The 26045-nt window shown below is 39.6% G+C and overlaps 1 protein-coding gene across 2 annotated transcripts in view; it reads right to left on the minus strand.

The window, feature by feature from the left end:
- Window positions 1-26045, minus strand: part of ELMO1 (engulfment and cell motility 1) — a 553192-nt gene that overhangs the window by 237776 nt on the left and 289371 nt on the right. For both annotated transcript variants that reach the window (XM_068549306.1, XM_068549305.1), the window contains exon 16: window positions 15942-16050. In XM_068549306.1, the coding sequence (XP_068405407.1) occupies window positions 15942-16050 (109 nt within the window). The remainder of the gene's footprint in view (window positions 1-15941; window positions 16051-26045) is intronic.

Here is a 26045-nt window from a genome sequence, read left to right on the forward strand (position 1 = left end):
CAGTTTTCATATAGAGTTTATTCAGGTGAGATGGGCAGTGATCTGTTTTCTGTTACTGAGCTTCTTTGGCTTCCTTGGCACAAACAAATCTTTGAGCCAAATTCAAGGTCCATTGCTAGTTAATACAAAGGTCTTTATAACATATACTTTGCAAACCTTCATAATCCATTTTCTCAGTTTCATTTTTCTAATTGCCTTTGTTTTCACCATTTATTTATTTTTAAATTGTCTTTATGCTTTTCTATAAACCACCTCAACTTGTAGGGGAAACAGGGCCACAAATTAAAGGAAAAAAAAAACCTCTTTATGCAGTAGAAAGTACAACAGAAGAGACACAGATTAAGTGCTACAGGGGTTTAGAGGAGGATGTGATGCCCTCCTACTGTCGGGGTCAGGGGAGGAATCAGACCTGTCACCCAAATGGGATGTTTAAGATGAAACTGGAGGAAAAGTATTTCTACAAAAGGCAGAAGACAACAGGCAACTGTGTTCTTTCAATGTGTCTGCGTCTCTCTTCATCATGAGACTGGGCAAATGTACCAGTCTCCCCGCTCAATCTATAACCTAAGAAATAACAGGAATGGATACTGGTTGTTTCCAGCTATATATCTTTCCAGAAATAACGTAAAAAGGAGCAAGTCCTAAAAAAGGCTATGGTAAATATAAATTATTTTCATCCATTAATAACTGCGATATGCTTGAAACATCCTTTCAAACTGCCAAGTTTGTGTAATTTCTCTCAGCAGTCATTTCCGATGGAGACAAACGTCACACTGTGATTCAGAAGGCTCTACAAGGACTGCTTCGGAATCACCAACAAACCACCACAGAACTTGAGATTCTTACAACGGCCCCTAAATGCACAGAAAGCGTTGGCTCTGCTATATTGGATGGGACACATGTCAGGGTCTCTGAATCTGTGCATATTTGAGATAATACAACTTCCTTCAAGTAGAGAGCGTTTGACAGTTAACAAAACAACTTAACAACAAAACAATTCTCAGTTGAGGAGGAGGAGGAGGAGGATAATGATAATCTTCCCATGTTACAAATGGGAGACTAAGGAGCAAGATGGCTAGCCATCTTGACAAAAGACAAAATCAGTTATGCCTATTACCCAGGGCTTCTGATTCTGAATCCAAGAACCGGTCCCTCTGTTTCATGGAACTACTATTATAAATCCTGATATCAGTTTTATAACTATTCTAAACAACCACTCTGGAATGACTTTCATACTCTCTCCTATGACATTTTAAGCTGGGGCCGAAAGTGCACGTAACTTTCTAAATCTGGGCTCAGGCCTTGAATATTTTTTGTTTGCTTGTTGTTTTTACATTAAACTTAAGGTTGAAGTAGAGTAAGAAAGCAGAAGTAGAATATAAACATTTATGAAATAGAAATGAAGAAAATGAGAGCAAAGACCAATAAAACTAAAAGCTGGTTCTTTGAGAAGATAAACAAAATTCATAAACCTTTAGCCAGACTCATCAAGAAAAAAAGGGAGAGGACACAAATCAATAAAATTAGAAATGAAAAAGGAGAAATCACAACTGACACCACAGAAATACAAAGGATTATGAGACTACTACAGACAACTATATGCCAATAAAGTGGACAACCATGAAGAAATGGACAAATTCTTGGAAAAGTACAATTTTCTAAGACTGGACAAGGAAGAATTAGAAAATATAAACAGACCAATCACAAGTAATGAAACTGAAACTGTAATTAAAAATCTTCCAACAAACAAAGTCCAGGACCAGATGGCTTCACAGGTGAATTCTATCAAACATTTAGAGAAGAGCTAACACCAATCCTTCTCGAACTCTTCCAAAAAATTGTAGAGGGAGGAACACTCCCAAATTCATTCTATGAAGCCACCATCACCCTGATAGCAAAACCAGAAAAAGATATCACACAAAAAAAGAAAATTATAGACCAATATCACTGATGAACATAGATGCAAAAATCCTGAACAAAATACTAGCAAACAGAATCCAACAACATACTGAAAGGATCATACACCATGATCAAGTGGGATTTATCCCAGTGATGCAAGAATTCTTCACTATACTCAAATCAATCAATGTGATACACCATATTGACAAATAAAGGAATAAAAACCATATGATCATCTCAATAGATGCAGAAAAAGCTTTTGACAAAATTCAACACCCATTTAGGATAAACACTCTCCAGAAAATGGGCATAGACGGAAACGACCTCAACAGAATAAAGGCCATACATGACAAACCCACAGCAAACATCATACTCAATGGTGAAAAACTGAAAGGATTTCCACTAAGATCAGGAACAAGACAAGGATGTCCACTCTCGCCACTCTTATCCAACATAGTTTTGGAAGTCCTAGCCAAGGCAATCAGAGAATAAGAAGAAATAAAAGGAATACAAATTGGAAAAGAAGTAAAACTGTCACTGTTTGCAGATGACATGATACTGTACATAGAAAATCCTAAAGATGCTGCCAGAAAACTACTAGAACTAATCAGTGAATTTGGTAAGGTTGCAAGATACAAAATTAATGCACAAAAATCTCTTGCATACCTATACACTAACAATGAAAAATCAGAAAGAGAAATTAAGGAAACAATCCCATTTACCATTGCAACAAAAATAATAAAATACCTAGGAATAAACCTACCTAAGGAGGCAAAAGATTTGTACTCAGAAAACTATAAAACATTGATGAAAGAAATCAAAGATGACACAAACAGATGGAGAGATATACCATGTTCTTGGATTGGAAGAATCAATATTGTGAAAATGACTATACTACCCAAAGCAATCTACAGATTCAATGCAAACCCTATCAAACTACCAATGGCATTCTTCACTTAATTAGAACAAAAAATTTTACTATTTGTATGGAAACACAAAAGACCCCAAATAGCCAAAGCAATCTTGAGAAAGAAAAATGGAGCTGGAGGAATCAGGTTCCCTGACTTCAAACTATACTACAAAGCTACAGTAATCAAGACAGTATGGTACTGGCACAAAAACAGAAATATAGATCAATGGTACAGGATAGAAAGGCCAGAGATAAACCCACGCACATATGGTCACCTAATTTACGACAAAGGAGGCAAGAACATACAATGGAGAAAAGACAGTCTCTTCAACAAGTAGTGCTGGGAAAACTGGACAGCTATATGTAAAAGAATGAAATTAGAACACTCCCTAACACCATACACAAAAATAAACTCAAAATGGATTAAAGACCTAATTGTAAGGCCAGATACTATAAAACTCTTAGAGGAAAACATAGGCAGAACACTCTATGACATAAATCACAGCAAGATCCTTTTTGACCCACCTCCTAGAGAAATGGTAATAAAAACAAAAATAAACAAATGGGACCTAATGAAACTTCAAAGCTTTTGCACAGCAAAGGAAACCATAAACAAGACCAAAAGACAACCATCAGAATGGGAGAAAATATTTGCAAACAAATCAATGGACAAAGGATTAACCTCCAAAATATACAAACAGCTCATGGAGCTCAATATCAAAAAAACAAACAACACAATCCAAAAATGGGCAGAAGACCTAAATTGACATTTCTCCAAAGAAGACATACAGACGGCCAAGTGGCACGTGCAAAGATGCTCAACATCACTAATTATTAGAGAAATGCAAATCAAAACTACAATGAGGTATCACCTCACACTAGTCAGAATGGCCATTATCGAAAAATCTGGAAACAATAAATGTTGGAAAGGGTGTGGTGAAAAAGGAACCCTCCTGCACTGTTGGTGGGAATGTAAATTGATACAGCCACTATGGAGAACAGTATGGAGGTTCCTTAAAAAACTAAAAACAGAACTACCATATGACCCAGCAATCCCACTACTGGACATATACTGTGAGAAAGCCATAATTCAAAAAGAGACATGTACCACAGTGTTCATTGCAGCACTATTTACAATAGCCAGGGCATGGATACCAGCCTAAATGTCCATCGACAGATGAATGGATAAAGCAGATGTGGCAAATATATACAATGGACTATTACTCAGAAAGAAACAAAATTGAGTTATTTGTAGTGAGGTGGATGGACCTAGAGTCTGTCATACAGAGTGAAGTAAGTCAGAAGAGAAAAACAAATACCGTATGGTAGCACATATATATGGAATCTAAAAAAAAAAAAAAAAATGGTATTGATGAACGTAGTGGCAGGGCAGGAATAAAGATGTAGACATAGAGAATGGACTTGAGGACACGGGGACGAGGAGGGGGAAGCTGGGGCGAAGTGACAGTAGCATCGACATATATACACTACCAAATGTAAAATAGTTAGCTAGTGGGAAGCAGCAGCATAGCACAGGGAGATTTGCTTTGCTATGACCTAGAGAGATGGGATAGGGAGGGTGGGAGGGAGGCTCAAGAGGGAGAGGATATGGGGATATATGTATGCATATGGCTGATTCACTTTGTTGTACAACAGAGGCTAACACAGTATTGTGAAGCAATTATACTCCAATAAAGATCTGTTAAAAAAAAAAAGTCAAGATCTGAGAGGCTTCAACTTTCCACGGAGCACAGGTACAAGCTAGTATTAGGAGGAAAAAATGTCCTTAAGAGGTTTAATTGTTAAAAGCTAATTTTCTTGAGTTTTCTTTAGCCAGGATGTTCTAAGAATGAAAGTGATGGATGGTACTTCTCAAAGTATGAAAACAACAATGTCCCAGAGTTAAGTGTCTATTCTAATTGCTGTGCACTCCAAAGAGTCCTTCAGATTGCTCATCTGTGTTATTTTTACTTCCTAAAGCAGAGGTGTCTGGATGATGAATTATACAAGGTGCTTTCACTCAGCACCACTGGTGTATTATGATAAATATTTCCACTGAAAGACAAAGTAAGGAAATGCCGAACATTTTCATAGTGTGTGACATAGATTTCATTCTTGTTTTTTTAAAGACAAGTAGTTATTAAATTTTAATCTAATTATGTATGGTCATACAGGTGAAGTTGGCAAAATTGTTTCAGAGAAATATGAAGGCTTCAATCACAAATGTATGCCCATTCTGCCCTTCAGAACACACCTGAGAATAACCCACACACAAAAGCATAATTGAGGACATGGAAATATCCATTTGCTAAAAGGAAAGTAAGGTAGTGGAGCCCTAGTAGCGAAGTGATGAAAAATGAAATACGTTATAATCAAACATCAATTTCCATTTTTCTGCAACCTTTGATACCGCTACTTAAAAAAATACAGTGCATTTCCCCAACTCCCAATAAAAGCAAAATGACAGAGGGCTGTAATCTGACTTCAATTTCTTATGGTTTTCTGCAGCAGTAAGGAAACTGCAGAAAATACTCTTCTGGGTAAAGGGACAGAATTAAGGGTTTCAAGTAGTTTTTCCTTATCTTAACAGAACCTCAATTTTCTTCAGCTACCTACCATCCTATGGCCACTCAAGGAAGGCTGGTTTCAATCTTGGGAGAAGCTAATGACTGGTCTGACCCTCAGAAGGTTCCAGTCGCCTCTCAATGATTGAGTTAGGCACAGGCACAGGCCATAGTGTTAGTCAGTGATAACGAGAGAAAGTTTGCTGAAGGGCTTTTGGGTCTACGGCCATACCACCCTAATACGCCCTATTTCGTCTGAAGGGCTTTTGGAAACATTTTCACACACCTAAAAGAGACTCACTGGAAGAGAAAGCCTCTTGTTCACCTGGACCTTGTGATGGTAGCCGCCATTTTGTTACCAGCATGAGGACAAATTTGGTACACTAAGAATGGCAGAACCAAAAGATGGAAAGAACTTGAGTCCTTGGTGACATCACTGAACAGATAACCCCAGGACTTATTCAACTGTGAAATTGTGACACTCAATAAATGTTCTTCTTACATTGGCCATCTTGAGTTGGGATTTTGATTACTTGAAGCTGAAAGCCTCCTAACGGACTCCCAGCTGATTATTATTAGGTCAGCGCTAGAGTAAGGTAAGCTTGTCCCTGGTCCTGGTACTGCACATTATCATATTTGCAAGTTCTTGTCACACCCAGAAAATGTAATCCAATTTTAGAATTTTATGCCCAGGACTGGAACATTCCTTTTTGTCATTAAAATTCTTCTATTGGTTCCCACTGCCTGGTGAAATCCAAACTCCTCTGCACCGCAAATCCTTATATCTTGACTCTTGCCTCTTCTTCCAGCATCTCCTCCATATGCCTGTTCCCTCAAGCCTTCTGCTTTAGCCACACTGAAGTACCATCCCTCAGTATCTGCAGGGGATTGGTTCCAGGACTGGCTGAATCCGAAGACGCAGAACACAGAGATACGAAGGGTGGACTGTAGAATTCTCTGAACCTCGGGGTTACTTTCACCTACAGTTCTCCCTGCCCAGAATTTTCAACAGCTGCTACCCACCATACACACACGCGGGCCTGCCTGGTTATTCTTCTCTTCATCTTTGTGACTCCACACACTCAAGTATCTCTTCTTGGAACATGTCACATCGCTTCCTCAGCCCGCCTGGCTCCCCATGAACAAAAAAAAACTGAACACTGCCTCCTAGTGACATTAATATAGTTTAAATGTAACTTACAAATAGTTAGATGTTTTATAATTATTTGTTTATGTGAAAGACTCTCCAGTCAGCACGTGAACTGCCTGAGGATGGAGTGTGTGTTCTAAGTCCTTGTCATCAGGGATTAGATCCTGACTCATAGAGGAGGAGTCCTAGTTACTGAATGAATGAATGAGAGACAAAAAGAAATATCCTAGTTCTGACCATAACTGGAATGTAACTGAATGAGGTGCTACATACTCAAAAGATAAGTAATTAACTTATTTATATCAGAAATCAAGTTTTTATTACCTCCCTCAATGATTTATTATCGCTTTGGAGACAGTACTACAATAACAAAAACAACAGTAACATTTTTAGCTCCTGTTAGGAGCAGGGTTTCTTCATAAGGACTTCATAGCTGTAACGAATCTATCGATTTATCTGTGTTACGCCTCCCTTCTTCGGTAAGGAAACCACTTCCTGCTTCCCCCGACCCTCGCCCATCCCACACTCACAAGCATACCTCTTCTTTTGAAAACTTGCTCCTCTACTTAATCTTGTTCTTCTAAGTGGGGCTGACAATTCTACAACCCAGGCCATGGGGATATGCGACTACATCCAGGTCAACAGTATTCTTCTTTGTGATTTTTAAAATTGAAACTAAGAGAACACAAGTGCCTTGCTCTCAAACGAGCCTCATGAAGAAAGCAGGTTAAAAGAAAAAATTTAGTCATAATGTAGAGAGTGAAGAAACAAGGGACGCTGTTCCATGTCCTGGTTCCAGCTGTCACTTAAACCAGGGCACTCTCCCTCCCTCACTTAACCTGCAGTTTCTTTCTGGAAAGTAAGATCCTACCACTTGCCAAAAAACTATCCCTCTCCCAACTAAAGCAACATCCATTATCTCATTTAACCCTCTCAGCAAATATGTACAGCAGATATTACCTTTATTCTATGGATAAGGAACCAGAAGCTCAGAACAGAGAAGAGGCGTGCCCAAGGCGTCTGATTAACAGCTGAGCTGTGATTCAAATGGGTCATTCAGATGCCAAAATGCAAACACTCGACTTTCGTGCCTCTTTCTGCACCCTTCTTTGGGCAACCTGAACACCAATTTGAGCTCAATGACCCTAGACAATATGCGGTAAGTGCAAGTCTTCAGTCTTCTCTTCATTAATAAACATAGATGCTATTGATCTTGATTAACTCCTGGGGGTGTTACAGACTTCAATTAAATAACCTTGATAAAGTGCTTTGAGTATGTAAGTAGGCATTGTTTTTTAGACCACGCTATTAAACATCTGCATCTTACAATGCCAATAATTGGGATGCAGAAAAATAGCACTTTTTAAAAAGTAATCTAAAAAGAAAAAATCTGTACATAAGTATTTGGCATTAGTAATTTAACTGAACATTATATGTTTGCTTTAGACACCAAAATATAATTGGTATTTCAGAAGTGGGTTTCCTCAAAAGACCTTAAGTTAAATCAAAAGACAAAACATTTCTAGAAAATTGAATCTTTCCACTTTTGCAGAAAAATCAGTTAGAATTTTAGTTGGGTACTTCTTTGGTCTCAGTACTTCCTTACAGATGTAATGTGACCATGATCTTCCAGGTCAATTATTAACATAAATCTGAGAAAAACCATGAATTTAGGAATTGAGAAAAGCAAACACACACAAACCAAAGGAAGATGGATCTGTGTGTGAACCTAATTTTCCTCAGAAGAAAAATAGATATCTCCTCCAACATAAGGGTTCGCTCAGATTTACTTTTCCTATTAGTAACTTATTTAATATGGCAATGAACAAAAGGCAGTCCATTAAAAAGCAATTTTCCTCTTACTACAGGGTGTTTTATCATTTGATGTCTAGCACTCAATCAGAATGTAGAAATCCTTTAATATTTTATGAGCAGAAAGCAACTAATTTGGGCATTTCTGAATCTGTAGATTTCAGACATGTGGGAGTCTTTGGCAGGCCTTGCAAAATGTCAAGAATGGCCTTTGCAGTCAGTGGAGGGTGAACACAGGTCAACTTGAAATCTCAAACTATCAAAATATTGGAAAAAAATATGCTTTAGAACAGATAATGGTAGATAGATAGATAGATAATATATAAATATATATATATATATATTTATACACACGTTTATAACCAATAGGAAAAAAATATCAGTCCCACCTCATTCTTACACTTTCCCAAATGGAAGACTGACTCTTGGGGACAGAGACCGTATCTGGTTCACCTTTGCACCTACAGTGTCCAGTATAGTCCCTGGTACATTGTAAGTAATCCGTAGATTTTTATTAAACAAATGAATAAATGCATTTGTCATCTTAGATGAAGGAAGCCTGCCATGAGTATGTCAGGTCCCAGCTGTCCAAGCCCAACCTCACTGCAGAGACCAGACCTGACCAGGTGCTAAGCAAACTGTGGCAGAATGTTGAAAGCCTTCTCTGCAACAGAAGGTTCTCACCTTCTGGAATAATATATGGTGCAAGAAGGGCATCTGGGGCACCTCCAGGGATCCCAAAGGTATTTGCCTTCATCCCCACTCTGTTACCTCAGCCCATACGAATGGGATTCTATCCTGGCTCCTGGCTTGACTACCAGGTCTTCAAAAGTCTGGGAAGGCTGCTCTACACCAGCTAGAGGTCAGCCCCTACTCTGTACCAGTTCTCTCCCCCAAAGCACAGAGTGACGTCCACCTGAGCAGCACTGTCTGCCCAGACTCCTGCCACCAAGCTTCCCATCTGCCCACCAGATGGGGCCCCACTGACAAGGAGGAGAGTCCAGATCAGATCCACGTTTACCTTGCCCACACACAGCCTGAAATTTGGCTATCTTGTCCAAGTTAGTTTCCCTAGGTTGAATACTATCTGTTCCCAGGGTACTCCTCTCATGCCTACCGCTGCAATTTCAGCCACCAACGTTACTTGTGATAGAGACAAAATGAATGCAACTACTCAAATCATCACCTCAAATCCTACCAATCTATTTCTGGGGAAATGTAGGAATATAAGTGCACAGTGAAATTTATGAGTACATTACCCAAGGACACAAAGGTCATAAGTGGCAGAGATGGAATCAAGCTGCCCCTTGTCCCCAGTATTCTCCTTCTAGTTCACCATATCTCTGTTCTGTGCAAACTTTTTTTTTTTTTTTTTTTTTACATTTTATTTATTTATTTATTTATTTTTGGCTGTGTTGGGTCTTCGTTTCTGTGTGAGGGCTTTCTCTAGTTGCGGCAAGCGGGGGCCACTCTTCATCGCGGTGCGCGGGCCTCTCACTATCGCGGCCTCTCTTGTTGCGGAGCACAGGCTCCAGACGCGCAGGCTCAGTAGTTGTGGCTCACGGGCCCAGTTGCTCTGCGGCATGTGGGATCTTCCCAGACCAGGGCTTGAACCCATGTCCCCTGCATTGGCAGGCGGACTCTCAACCACTGCGCCACCAGGGAAGCCCTGTGCAAACTTTTAACATGTCCTTTAGGCAAAGGAGAAGAGCAGAAAGCTGGGTATGGCAGTCAAAGCACACAAGATTATACCTTCTACTGCCATCAAGATGAGAGCTGATAGCCAAAGCAGGCCATTGGGGAAGATGAAAATGAAAGCAGGGCAAGAAAAGGACATTGCAGGGCAATAACCTGGACACAAGAAGTACCAGCCAAGCAGAGCATGACTCTGCTTCTTCTCCAGTTTCTCAAAATCTTGGATGGTCTTGCAGTGCTTCTAAGCAAGTGACTTTCTACAGTTTCCCCCATCAAATTGAAATGAATGCAAAATAGTCATGGTTATCAGACTGAGGAATTCAGGAGAATTTGTTTGATTCAGGACTTTAATCCTTCAGCGGAATACACAGTAAGCTACATAGCGGACGTAAATCTCCACAAGTTAGTCGAATGAGGATTAGGAAGAATAACTCACTTCAAGGACCCAGATAAACTGAAATGTTAACATTGGTGATAAGTGAACCCGAGGACAGAAATCTCTCAGTTCAGGCTGCTACTCTTAATGCAAAAATGCCCTAATTTGGGCTCACTAGTAACAAATGTCCATGGCAGTTCCACGTCCACTTCAACTTCTTTCCCCCACCCCCCTACATGGGAGGATGATAACATTTTGGTCAAACAGCCCAAACTCTTAGCTTCGTCCTTATTAAGTTCTAAATTTTTAAATTTACCTTCGCAGTGTGTGTAGTCAGTTCTACACTGTAAATAAAACATAACGCCCTTTCCAATTTAATCTTTAGATTCTTTCCCATTAATCATTTCAGACCATTATTTTAAGCTCTCACGCAGGTGACTAAATATTTATGCTTTCACAATAATAGCAAACACTCAACATTTCTCTGGTATAAACAGCCTTCTATGGTGCCCATGTTATTAAGCCTACAAGGAAAGATTTATCTGTGTGTCAGCTCTATAGCTGGTGGAGGGAATGGAATTTACCCACTATAGGAAGACTCAAAGCTGACAATGATTGCAGGCCAGGTTAAATCATATTTGCCTTAACAAGTTAAAGCCAAATTATGTCAGTGAGGAAAAGGCAAGAAAATTATCATGCTCTCTATTTCTAGGTATCCTCTCCTAAATTTTGTAATATAAGGAAGAAAAAGAGCAATAAGCCTATCTCTGACCACATTTTTCATGATCATCTACCCATTTCCTTCAATAATTCCTTCTTTCATAGAGAAAGCATTCTAAACAAGTAAAATACTGGAAGCAAGAGGATTTCATTAAGTTATGCAATTTTTCTTTACATAAAAAAGATGTTTCAAAAAAAAGAAAAAAGATTCAGCTTTATCGGAACCAAGATGGCAAAGTAGAAAGACGAGCTCTCACTCCCTCTTGCGAGCACACCAGAATCACAACTAGTTGCTGGACAATCATCGACAGGAAGACACTGGACCACACCAAAAAAGATATCCCACATCCAAAGACAAAGGAAAGCCACAGTGAGATGGTAGGAGGGGCGCAATCACAGTAAAATCAAATCCCATAACTGCTGGGTGGGTGACTCAGACTGGAGAACACTTATACCACAGAAGTCCACCCAGTGGAGTGAAGGTTCTGAGCCCCATGTCAGGTTTCTCAACCTGGGGGTCCGGCAACAGGAGGCGAAATTCCTAGAGAATCAGACTTTGAAGGCTAGTGGGATTTGATTGCAGGACTTCGACAGGACTGGGGGACACAGAGACTCCACTCTTGCAGGGCACACACAAAGTAGTGTGCACATCGGGACCCAGGGGAAGGAGCAGTGACCCCAGGGGAGATCGAACCAGACCTACCTGCTAGTGCTGGAAGGCCTCTGGCAGAGGTGGGGGATGGCTGTGGCTCACCATGAGGACAAGGACACTGGCAGCAGAAGTTCGGGGAAGTACTCCTTGGCGTGAGGCCTCCCAGAGTCTGCCATTAGCCCCACCAAAGAGCCCAGATAGGCTCCAGTGTTGGGTTGCCTAAGGCCAAACAAGCAACAGGGAGGGTACCCAGTCCCAACTACGAGCAGTCAAATGGGTTAAAGTTTTACTAAGCTCTGCCTACCACAGCAACAGTCAGCTTTACCCACCACCAGTCCCTCCCATCAGGAAACTTGCACAAGCCTCTTAGATAGCATCATCCACCAGAGGGCAAACAGCAGAAGCAAGAAGAACTACAATCCTGCAGCCTGTGGAACAAAAAGCACATTCACAGAAAGACAGACAAGATGAAAAGGCAGAGGACTATGTACCACATGAAGGAACAAGATAAAACCCCAGAAAAACAACTAAATGAAGTGGAGATAGGCAACCTTCCAGAAAAAGAATTCAGAATAATGATAGTGAAGATGATCCAGGACCTTGGAAAAAGAATGGAGGCAAAGATCTGGAAGATGCAAGAAATGTTTAACAAAGACTTAGAAGACTTAAAGAACAAACAAACAGATGAACAATACAAATGACAATGAAAGCACGACGATCCAAAACCTATGGGATGCAGCAAAAGCAGTTCTAAGAGGGAAGTTTATAGCTATACAAGCCTACATCAAGAAACAAGAAAAATCTCAAATAAACAATCTAACTTTACACCTAAAGGAACTAGAGAAAGAAGAACAAACAAAACCCAAAGTTAGTAGAAGGAAAGAAATCATAAAGATCAGTGCAGAAATAAATGAAATAGAAACAAAGAAAACAATGGCAAAGATCAATTAAACTAAAGGCTGGCTCTTTGAGAAGATAAACAAAATTGATAAATCTTTAGCCAGACTCATCAAGAAAAAGAGGGAGAGGACTCAAATCAATAACATTAGAAATGAAAAAGAAGTTACAACGGACACCGCAGAAATACAAAGCATCCTAAGAGACTACTACAAGAAACTCTATGCCAATAAAATGGACAACCTGGAAGAAATGGACAAATTCTTGGAAAGGTATAACCTTCCAAGACTGAACCAGGAAGAAACAGAAAATATGAACAGACCAATCACAAGTAACAAAATTGAAACAGTGATTAAAAATCTTCCAACAAACAAAAGTCCAGGACCAGAGGGCTTCACAGGTGAATTCTACCAAACAGTTAGAGAAGAGCTAACACCCATCCTTCTCAAACTCTTCCAAAAAACTGCAGAGGAAGGAACACTCCCAAACTCATTCTATGAGGCCACCATCACCTTGATACCAAAACCAGACAAAGATACTACAAAAAAAAGAAAATTATACACCAATATCACTGATGAATATAGACGCAAAAGTCCTCAACAAAATACTAGCAAACAGAATCCAACAGCACATTAAAAGGATCATACACCATGATCAAGTGGGGTTTATCCCAGGGATGCAAGGATTCTTCAATATATGCAAATCAATCAATGTGATACACCATATTAACAAACTGAAGAATAAAAACCATATGATCATCTCAGTGGATGCAGAAAAAGCTTTTGACAAAATTCAACACCCATTTATGATAAAAAATCTCCAGAAAGTGGGCATAGAGGGAACCTACCTCAACATAATAAAGGCCATATACGACAAACCCACAGCAAACATCATTCTCAATGGTGAAAAACTGAAAGCATTTCCTCTAAGATCAGGAACAAGACAAGGATGTCCACTCTCACCACTATTATTCAACATAGTTTTGGAAGTCCTAGCCATGGCAATCAGAGAAGAAAAAGAAATAAAAGGAATACAAATTGGAAAAGAAGAAGTAAAACTGTCACTGTTTGCAGATGACATGATGCTATAGGCAGAAAATCTTAAAGATGCTACCAGAAAACTACTAGAGCTAGTAAATGAATTTGGTAAGGTTGCAGGATACAAAATTAATGCACAAAAATCTCTTGCATTCCTATACACTAACAACAAAAGATCAGAAAGAGAAATCAAGGAAACAATCCCATTCACCATTGCAACAATAAGAATAAAATACCTAGTAATAAGCCTACCTAAGGGGGTAAAAGACCTGTACTCAGAAAACTATAAGACACTGATGAAAGAAATCAAAGATGACACAAAAAGATGGAGAGATATACCTTGTTCTTGGATTGGAAGATTCAATATTGTGAAAATGACTATACTACCCAAAGCAATCTACAGATTCAATGCAATCCCGATACAATTACCAGTGGCATTTTTTATGGAACTAGAACAAAAAATTTTAAAATTTGTATGGAGACACAAAAGACCCCGAATAACCGAAGCAGTCTTGAAGGAAAAAAACGGAGCTGGAGGAATCAGACTCCCTGTCTTCAGACTATACTAATCTATGACAAAGGAGGCAAGGATATACAATGGAGAAAAGACAGTCTCTTCAATAAGTGGTGCTGGGAAAACTGGACAGCTACATGTAAAAGAATGAAATTAGAACACTCCCTAACACCATACACAAAAATAAACTCAAAATGGATTTGAGACCTAAATGTAAGACAGGACACTATAAAACTCTTAGAGGAAAACATAGGAAGAACACTCTGTGACATAAATCACAGCAAGATCTTTTTTGATACACCTCCTAGAGTAATGGTAATAAAAACAAAAATAAACAAATGGGACCTAATGAAACTTCAAAGTTTTTGCACAGCAAAGGAAACCATAAACAAGACGAAAAGACAACCCTCAGAATGGGAGAAAATATTTGCAAACGAATCAACAGACAAAGGATTAATCTCCAAAATATATAAACAGCTCATGCAGCTCAATATCAAAAAAACAAACAACCCAATCCAAAAATGGGCAGAAGACCTAAATAGACATTTCTCCAAAGAAGACATACAGATGGCCAAGAAGCACATGAAAAGATGCTCAACATCACTATAATTATTAGAGAAATTCAAATGAAAACCACAATGAGGTATCACCTCACACCAGTTAGAATGGGCATCATCAGAAAATCTAAAAACAATAAATGCTGGAGAGGGTGTGAAGAAAAGGGAACCCTCTTGCACTGTTGGTGGGAATGTAAATTGATATAGCCACTATGGAGAACAGTATGGAGTTTCCTTAAAAAACTAAAAATAGAATTACCATATGATCCACTACTGGGCATATACCCAGAGAAAACCATAATTCAAAAAGACACATGCACCCCAATGTTCATTGCAGCACTGTTTACAATAGCCAGGTCATGGAAGCAACCTAAATGCCCATCGACAGACAAATGGATAAAGAAGATGTGGTACATATATACAATGGAATATTACTCAGCCATAAAAAGGAACGATATTGGGTCATTTGTTGAGACGTGGATGGACCTAGAGACTGTCATACAGAGTGAAGTAAGTCAGAAAGAGAAAAACAAGTATCGTATATTAACGCATGTATGTGGAACTTAGAAAAATGGTACAGATGAACCGGTTTGCAGGGCAGAAATTGAGACAAAGATGTAGAGAACAAATGTATGGACACCAAGGGGGGAAAGTGGCGGGGGGGTGGGGGTGGTGGTGTGATGAATTGGGAGATTGGGATTGACACGTATACACTGATGTGTATAAAATTGATGACTAATAAGAATCTGTTGTATAAAAAAAATAAATTAAATAAAATTCAAAAAAAAAAAAAAAAGAAAAGAAAATGATCTACTGGTAGCGTAAAAACTGGAATTTTAAAAAAGAAATCCATAGATCTTTTCCCTAAACAGAGTAATATACACTCAATTCTTAATATACACTCATTTTTATAATATTTGAAATTCATTCACAATACCTGCACAGTTTTCTATCCCTGTAGATTTTAATAACATTTATTCCCAGGGCAGACATAAAGAAATACATACACTGGAAACCTGAGCCAAAGAATGTTCGGTCCACGGGGATGCTCGTGCTTAGCTGTCAGCACCTTGGGAACCCTGCATGTAGGTCAGCGCACTACCCTGGAAGCTGGGTCTCTGCCAAGCCTCACACCCTGTGGGAAATACATGTACTTACGCAGCTCGCCCACTTTCAAGATCTCACACAGCATCTTGGTCAGCTCTATACTACTGCGGCCGAAGGGACATTCATGCTTATCTTCTCGGCTACTGTTCTCAAGCACAATCTGCAAGCAGGAAAGGGAACAGTTCAGAAAGGAAAGTCAGTTTGCAGAAAACATCAAAAATGTTGGCTCTACTATAACAGAGAAACAGATCCACTCCAGACCACCAAACTAGGGCTCTTGGGGGCAGAACAAAACTGTACTTGAAGTATATTCTCTGTAAAAGGACTGAAAACTCTCATGTTTTCCAAATCTCCGAAAACCATTTTCAGCTCTGTAAAAGGATATTTTGCTCATTGGTTTCCACTTACACAGAGGTGCCCATGGAGAGTTTTTTAAAATAGCACAGTAAAGACTTTTTACTTAATTGACAAAACCACTATCTTTTTCTCCCGGTCGTATCTTCCCTTTCGTGGGAATAGCAACTCTCTTTCTATAACTTCAGCTCCTACATTTTTTTCCCTTTTATAAATATTTTTTTCTATTCATCATAGGATATTGGATATAGTTCTCTGTGCTGTACAGTAGGACCTTGTTGTTTATCCATTCTATATATATAGAAACTTACATCTGCTAACCCCAACTTCCCACTCCATCCCTCCCCCAACCACCTCCCCCTTGGAAACCACCAGTCTGTTCTCTATGTCCGTGATTCTGTTTCCGTTTCATAGATAGGTTCATTTGTGTCATATTTTAGATTCCACATGTAAGTGATATCATATGGTATTTGTCTTTGTCTTTCTGTCTTACTTTACTTAGTTTGATATCTCTAGTCACATCCATGTTGCTGCAAATGGCATTATTTTGTTCTTTTTTAATTGTTCAGCTCCTATGTTTAATCATATATTTCCCACAGGAGTTTCCACGTTCTTACAAGATCTCACCTTTGGCACTAGTTGACCGGACCACACCTAAGGGACACATGACACAAACTGGACCAACCAGAGTCCTTCCCTGAGACTCACCACACAAAAAGGGAAAAATTAGCCCAACTATGCTGACAGTACCCACGAGGTATGAGTGTAGGAACTACCTGAAAGTGAATCTGCAAGAAAAAAAACAAAAACGAGAAAAAAGAAAGCAAGCCAAAATGCAAGGGAAAACAGAGAGGAAAGTCAGTGGTAGCCCTGACAGCGTTTGAGCGGCTGGTCCCACATGTTCCTGGAGCAAAGCTACTTCCCTAACCTTACGGTTTATTTGCTAAACCCTTCTGCTGAAAATCCTTTGGGCCATCCAATAAATTCTTTTTCCTTAAGCTAGTTTGAGATATTCCTACCATAACTAAGGGAGTCATTCTGCACATGTATTAAACAAAAGTAAAACAAAACAGGAAAACTCTATTTTAAAGTTACTAAACTTCAAAAATAAAGGGGAATTAGCCAATTGTTCTGAAACGCACAAAATTAAAAAAAAAAAAGGTTGCCAAGCTTCAAATTCATACATTGACAAAAGGAATAATCAGCATATCCATCTCTGAAACCACCTCCCACTTCCTCAATGCAGTTGTCTGGAATGTCCTCAAAAGTTACACCGCCCTGAGTAGGTGTATCACAGTAGCATTTACAACAACGTTGTGCAACAACTTATGTTGTTTTTCCCCCAGACTATGACCTCTTCGGTGGCAGAAATGGTGTTTTATTCATTCAATCAACAGTAGTAATTGAGTACCTATTGTCTACCAGGAAGATGCCTAGGCCTATAAAGTGGAGAACAAGACCAGGGCTCTGACTTATCAGAGCATCCATTCTAATTGAGGGAAGCAAATAAAACAAAAGAGGTAATTACTGTTTATAACAAGTGCCATGAAAAAAAGTAGTTGAGGTGGCAAAGAGTAACACGGAAGACTTGGGGAGGAGAGTGTAGACAACTCGGTGACTATTGGGAATCAAAGGGTGAGAGACAGCTTGCCATGTCAAGGTCTGGGAGAGAGAATATTTCAGGTAGAGATCAAGGACAGAGCCCCTGAGTTGAGTAAGATGTGTTTTGGACACAACCTCTGTACACTGCCTGGTCTACCATGCGGAAGGGTTTGGAATTGTACAGGGCAGTGTTCAGGTTCCAGGAGCCTGAGCAGAGCAAAGTGAGCCAGAGTGCATAGATGTGGGCTGAAACCACTGCCGTGGGCTGCATGGGGGGTGGGGGTCATTCTCATATCCTGAGATGTTAAACAGGAGGTTTAGACAGGTGAGTGACGTGACCTGATTTGTTTTGAAAAGATCTGCAGGTGTAAAGAATGGATAGTAGGGACTAAGAAAGAAAGTGCAGTCCTTCTGGAGGGGCTGCAGCATCCCTGGCAGAGATGAGGATGGCGCAGACTGGGCCTGTGCAGCGCACTCAGCATTCGGTAAGCGATCAAAAGGCAAGGAGTATAGACAAGGAACAAAGAGGGGAAGGCATTTAGGAAAGAGAGATAAAAGGAAGAGTATTTGGAAGGAGGGAAGAAAAAAGAAGGAGAATGTAAAAAGGGGAAGAAGGAAAAGTATATGAAAGTGCTGTTGGATTGACACAGACTGAGTTCCAAATAGTGAAGTAATGTGAGGGAGTGCAGAATAGGGTGAATGGTTTAAAACCAAGGAGTGATTCCTTTTGCAAGAACACCAGAATCACAACTAACTGCTGAACAATCATCAAGAGGAAGACGCTGGAAATCACCAAAAATATACTGCACATCCAAAGACAAAGAAGAAACCGCAATGAGACTGTATGAGGGGTGCAATCACAATAAAATCAAATCCCATAACCGCTGGGTGGGTTACTCACAAACTGAAGAACAATTATACCACAGAAGTCCTCCCACTGGAGTGAAGGTTCTGAGCTCCACGTCAGGCTTCCCAACCTGGGGGTCCAGCAACGGGAGGAGGAATTCCCAGAGAATCAGACTTTGAAGGCTAGCGGGATTTGATTGCAGGACTTTGACAGGACTGGGGGAAACAGAGACTCCACTCTCGGAGGGCACACACAAAGTAGTGTGCGCATCGGGACCAAGGGGAAGGAACAGTGACCCCATAGGAGACTGAACCAGACCTACCTGCTAGTGCTGGAGGGTCTCCTGTAGAGGCAGGGGGTGGCTGTGGCTCACCGTGGGAACAAGGACACTGGCAGCAGAAGTTCTGGGAAGTACCCCTTGGCATGAGCCCTCCCAGATTCCTCCATTAGCCCCACCAAAGAGCTGAGCAGGCTCCAGTGCTGGGTCGCCTCAGGCCAAACAACCAACAGGGAGGGAACCCAGCCCGAACCATCAGCAGACAAGCCGATTAAAGTTTTACTAAGCTCTGCCCACCAGTGCAACACCAAGCTCTACCCACCACCAGTCCCTCCCATCAGGAAGCTTGCACAAGCCTCTTAGAGCCTCATCCTCCATCAGAGGGTGGACAGCAGAAGCAAGAAGAACTACAATCCTGCAGCCTGTGGAACAAAAACCACAGTCACAGAGAGACAGACAAGATGAAAAGGCAGAGGACTATGTAACAGATGAAGGAACAAGATAAAACCCCAGAAAAACAACTAAATGAAGTGGAGATAGGCAACCTTCCAGAAAAAGGATTCAGAAAAACGATAGTGAAGATGATACAGGACCTTGGAAAAAGAATGGAGGCAAAGATCAAGAAGATGCAAGAAATGTATAACAAAGACCTAGAAGAATTAAAGAACAAACACCTGGAAGAATTAAAGGACAAACAAACGAGATGAACAATACAATAACTGAAATGAAAAATACACTAGAAGGAATTAATAGCAGAATAACTGAAGCAGAAGAATGGATAAGTGACCTGGAAGACAGAATGGGGAATTCACTGCCACGGAACAGAATAAAGAAAAAAGAATGAAAAGAAATGAAGAGAGCCTAAAAGACCTCTGGGGCAACGTTAAACACACCAACATTAGCATTATAGAGGTCTCAGAAGCAGAAGACAGAGAGAAAAGACCCGAGAAAATATTTGAAGACATTATAGTTAAAACTTCCTTAACGTGGGAAAGGAAATAGCCACCCAAGTCCAGGAAGTGCAGAGAGTCTCAGGCAGGATAAATACAAGGAGAAACATGTCAAGACACATAGAAATCAAATTGACAAAAATTAAAGACAGAAAAAGTAGTAAAAGCAACAAGGGAAATACAACAAACAACATACAAGGGAACAAATAACATACAAGGGAACTCCCATAAGGGATCTCTCAGCAGAAACTCTGCAAGCCAGAAGGGAGTGGCATGATATATTTAAAGTAATGAAATGGAAGAACCTACAATCAAGATTACTCTACCCAGCAAGGATCTCATTCAGGTTTGAGGGAAAAATCAAAATCTTTAAAACACAAGCAAAAGCTAAGAGAATTCAGCACCACCAAACCAGCTCTACAACAAATGCTAAAGGAACTTCTCTAAGTGGGAAACACAAGAGAAGAAAAGGATCTACAAAAACAAACCCAAAACAATTAAGAAAATGGTCATAGGAACATACATATAAATAATTACCTTAAATGTGAATGGATTAAATGCTCCAACCAAAAGACATAGGCTCGATGAATGGATACAAAAACAACACCCATTTATATGCTGTCACCAAGAGACCCACTTCAGACCTAGGGACACATACAGACTGAAAGTGAGGGGATGGAAAAAGATATTCCATGCAAATGGAAATCAAAGGAAAGCTGGAGTAGCAATACGCATACCAGATAAAATAGACTTTAAAATAAAGGATGTTACAAGAGACAAGGAAGGACACTACGTAATGATCAAGGGATCAATTCAAGAAGAAGATATAATGATTATAAATATATATGCACCCAACACAGGCTCACCTCAATACATAAGGCAAATGTTAACAGCAAAAAAGAGGAAATCGACAGTGACACAATAATAGTGGGGGACTTTAACACCTCACTTTCACCAACGGAGAGACCAGCCAGACAGAAAATTAATAAGGAAACACAAGCTTTAAATGACACATTAAACAAGATGGACTTAACGATATTTACAGGACATTCCATCCGAAAACAGCAGACTACACTTTCTTTTCAAGTGCACATGGAACATTCTCCAGGATACATCACATGTTGGGTCACATATCAAGCCTCAGTAAATTTAAGAAAATTGAAATCTTATCAAGCATCTTTTCTGACCACAACGCTATGAGATTAGAAATAAATTACAAGGGAAAAAATGTAAAAAACACAAACACATGGAGGCTAAACAATACGTTACTAAATAACCAAGAGATCACTGAAGAAATCAAAGTGGAAATCAAAAAATACCTAGACACAAATGACAATGAAAACACGACGATCCAAAACCTATGGGATGCAGCAAAAGCTGTTCTAAGAGGGAAGTTTATAGCTATACAAGCCTACATCAAGAAACAAGAAAAATCTCAAATAAACAATCTAACTTTACACCTAAAGGAACTAGAGAAAGAGGAACAAACAAAACCCAAAGTTAGTAGAAGGAAAGAAATCATGAAGATCAGAGCAGAAATAAATGAAATAGAAACAAAGAAAACAATAGCAAAGATCAATAAAACTAAAAGCTGGTTCTTTGAGAAGATAAACAAAATTGATAAACCTTTAGTCAGACTCATCAAGAAAAAGAGGGAGAGGACTCAAATCAACAAAATTAGAAATGAAAAAGGAGAAGTTACAACGGACACCACAGAAATACAAAGCATCATAAGAGACTACTACAAGAAACTCTATGCCAATAAAATGGACAACCTGGAAGAAATGGACAAATTCTTAGAAAGGTATAACCTTCCAAGACTGAACCAGGAAGAAATAGAAAATATGAACAGACCAATCACAAGTAACGAAATTGAAACTGTGATTAAAAATCTTCCAACAAACAAAAGTCCAGGACCAGAGGGCTTCACAGGTGAATTCTACCAAACCTTTAGAGAAGAGCTAACACCCATCCTTCTCAAACTCTTCCAAAAAATTGCAGAGGAAGGAACACTCCCAAACTCATTCTACAAGGCCACCATCACCCTGATACTAAACCCAGACAAAGATACTACAAAAAAAGAAAATTACAGACCAATATCACTGATGAATATAGATGCAAAAATCCTCAACAAAATACTAGCAAACAGAATCCAACAACACATTCGAAGGATCATACACCATGATCAAGTGGGATTTATCCCAGGGGTGCAAGGATTCTTCAATATATGCAAATCAATCAATGTGGTAACCCATATTAATAAATTGAAGAATAAAAACCATATGATCATCTCAATAGATGCAGAAAAAGCTTTTGACAAAATTCAACACCCATTTATGAAAAAAACTCTCCAGAAAGTGGGCATAGAGGGAACCTACCTCAACATAATAAAGGCCATTAATGACAAACCCACAAGAAACATCATTCTCAATGGTGAAAAACTGAAAGCATTTTCTCTAAGATCAGGAACAAGACAAGGATGTCCACTCTCACCACTATTATTCAACATAGTTTTGGAAGTCCTAGCCAAGGCAATCAGAGAAGAAAAAGGAATACAAATTGGAAAAGAAGAAGTAAAACTGTCACTGTTTGCAGATGACATGATGCTATAGGCAGAGAACCCTAAAGATGCTACCAGAAAACTACTAGAGCTAATAAATGAATTTGGTAAGGTTGCAGGATACAAAATTAATGCACAAAAATCTCTTGCATTCCTATACACTAACAACAAAAGATCAGAAAGAGAAATCAAGGAAACAATCCCATTCACCATTGCAACAATAAGAATAAAATACCTAGTAATAAGCCTACCTAAGGGGGTAAAAGAACTGTACTCAGAAAACTATAAGACACTGATGAAAGAAATCAAAGATGACACAAACAGATGGAGAGATATACCATGTTCTTGGATTGGAAGAATCAACATTGAGAAGATGACTATTCTACCCAAAGCAATCTACAGATTCAATGCAATCCCTATAAAATTACCAATGGCCTTTTTTACAGAACTAGAACAAAAAATCTTAAAATTTGTATGGAAACACAAAAGACCCCAAATAGCCCAAGCAGTCTTGAGGGAAAAAAACGGAGCTGGAGGAATCAACCCCCTGACTTCAGACTATACTAAAAAGCTACAGTAATCACGACAATATGGTACTGGCACAAAAACAGAAACATAGATCAATGGAACAAGATAGAAAGCCCAGGGACAAACCCACGCACCTATGGTCAACTAAGCTATGACAAAGGAGGCAAGGATATACAATGGAGAAAAGACAGTCTCTTCAATAAGTGGTGCTGGGAAAACTGGACAGCTACATGTAAAAGAATGTAATTAGAACACTCCCTGACACTATACACAAAAATAAACTCCAAATGGATTAAAGACCTACATGTAAGACCGGATACTATAAAACTCTTAAAGGAAAACATAGGCAGAATACTCTATGACATAAATCACAGCAGGATCCTTTTTGACCCACCTCCTAGAGAAATGGAAATAAAAACAAAAATAAACAAATGGGACCTAATGAAACTTCAAAGCTTTTGCACAACAAAGGAAACCATAAACGAGATGAGAAGACAACCCTCAGAATGGGAGAAAATATTTGCAAACGAAGCAACAGACAAAGGATTAATCTCCCAAGTATATAAACAGCTCAATATTAAAAAAAAAAAAGAACCCAATCCAAAAATGGGCAGAAGACCTAAATAGACATTTCTCCACAGAAGACATATAGATGGCAAAGAGACTCATAAAAAGCTGCTCAACATTACTAATTATTAGAGAAATGCAAATCAAAACTACAATGAGGTATCACCTCACACCAGTTAGAATGGGCATCACATCACCATAAAATCTACAAACAAAAAATGCTGGAGAAGGTTTGGTGAAAAGGGAACCCTTTGCACTGTTGGTGGGAATGTGAATCGATACAACCACTATGGAGAACAGTATGGAGTTTCCTTAAAAAACTAAAAATAATTACCATATGACCCAGCAATCCCACTACTGGCATGTATCCACAGAAAATCATAATTCAAAAAGACACATGCACCCCAGTGTTCACTGCAGCACTATTTACAATAGCCAGGTCATGGAAGCAACCTAAATGCCCATCAACAGACGAATGGATAAAGAAGATGTGGTACATATATACAATGGAATATTACTCAGACATAAAAAGGAACAAAATTGGGTCATTTGTAGAGACGTGGATGGACCTAGAGACTGTCATACAGAGTGAAGTAAGTCAGAAAGAGAAAAACAAATATCGTATATTAATGCATACATGTGGAATCTAGAAAAATGGTATAGATGAACCGGTTTGCAAGGCACAAATAGAGATACTGCTGTAGAGAACAAACGTATGGACAGCAAGGGGGGAAAGTGCGGGCGGGGTGGTGGTGGGGGGATGAATTGGGCGATTGGGATTGACATACATACCCTAATATGTATAAAATAGATATCTAATAAGAACCTGCTGTATTAAATAAATAAATAAAATGTAGGTAGTAACAAAAAAGAAATTACCCAGCCTATAATAACTAACCTCCCCATATCCTGGGGCCTCTTTCCTTCTGAGATGGCCCACACTCTGTCTGTGGAGTGTGTTTCTCTCTAAATAAATCCACTCCTTACCTAACAATCAATCAATCAATCAATAAATCAATAAAATAAAATAAAACCAAAGGAGTAGGCTTTCAATACAAATGTGCTCCCATTGTTATCCGCACAAACACTGTAACAATAACACACACATACACACATACATAATTATTGTATGCACTGACAGTACCACACTAACAAATCAACCATTTCCATTTGGGGATGTTCCTTCCAGCATTGCACGTATACCTAACCCTAATCACGACCTAAACAGTTCCACTTGCTGAATCAGGGCAGTTTTCAAAGTTCATCATTGTTGCTTTATCACACTTATGATTGTCCAAGAAGTTGATGAACCATCCCATTTTGTGGGACCTGTCAACTGTCAACTGTTTGCAGCACATGCTCACATAAATAATTATGCATTGCATATCAGCATGAACCTAGCCTTTGCTGTCCTTGGGATTTATGATAAAATTCTTCCTTACAGTCTCTTTAGCCAACACGTGTTCTGAGCTGGTTGTTTTTCCTCTGAGAAAGCTGGTCATAAACTCCAGCTAAATCCCTTCTCCTGCCAAGCAGGAAGGACCAGCGCTGGAGTCCTTGAAAGCCTCTGCCCCTCTTCATGGTCTCTTTTGGAAATTTGCCTGAACGTGAACAGTCTCATTCGACTGAGCCTGAATCACCCTCTTCCTTTTAGGAGAATCCTTTCTGGTTCTAATCAGGAATTCCAGTTCAGGAAAGCAGGAGGGAAGAACAACTAAGTTCCCATCAATCAGTGAATCTTTATTTCTCTTTGCAAATGTTTGTATCTGAGATTGCCCCATCAAGGAGCAAATCTGAATCTCTTGATGATGGGAAATGAGTGGGGAAAACAGAGCAAGAAGACAGAACATAAAGAAAAGACAGGAGACAGGTAGTCTTCAGCCAGCCCCCAGCTCCCAGCGAGGACATTCCCTGGCATTTCACATTAACAATTAACATTTCATGAGCGCATCAATATTTAATGAGGATGTGATCTGAATACACTGTAGGTGGAATTACTGCAGCCAATAAATGTTCCGAAAACATTTCCAAGGTACTGTTTATTAGCAGGTACTAAATTAAGGAGTAATTTAAGTAACCAATACGTAAATCAGCTTGGAAAAGCCCTTCTCTTTACTCTTTAACGTACCATCCATCTCTAGGGACTTCCCTGGTGGCACAGTGGTTAAGAATCCACCTGCCAATGCAGGGGACACGGGTTCGAGCGCTGGTCCGGGAAGATCCACATGCTGCGGAGCAACTAAGCCCGTGCGCCACAACTACTGAGCTCGTGTGCCTCAACTACTGAGCCTGCGCTCCAGAGCCCTCAAGCCACAACTACTGAGCTCGTGTGCCGCAACTACTGAAGCCCGCGTGCCTAGAGCCCATGCTCTGCAACAAGAGAAGCCACCGCAATGGGAATCCCTCCCACCACAACGAACAGTAGCCCCCACTCACCGCAACTAGAGAAAGCCTGCATGCAGCAACAAAG

This window comes from Eschrichtius robustus, chromosome 8 (genome assembly GCF_028021215.1).
Source record: "Eschrichtius robustus isolate mEscRob2 chromosome 8, mEscRob2.pri, whole genome shotgun sequence".
NCBI lineage: Eukaryota > Metazoa > Chordata > Mammalia > Artiodactyla > Eschrichtiidae > Eschrichtius > Eschrichtius robustus.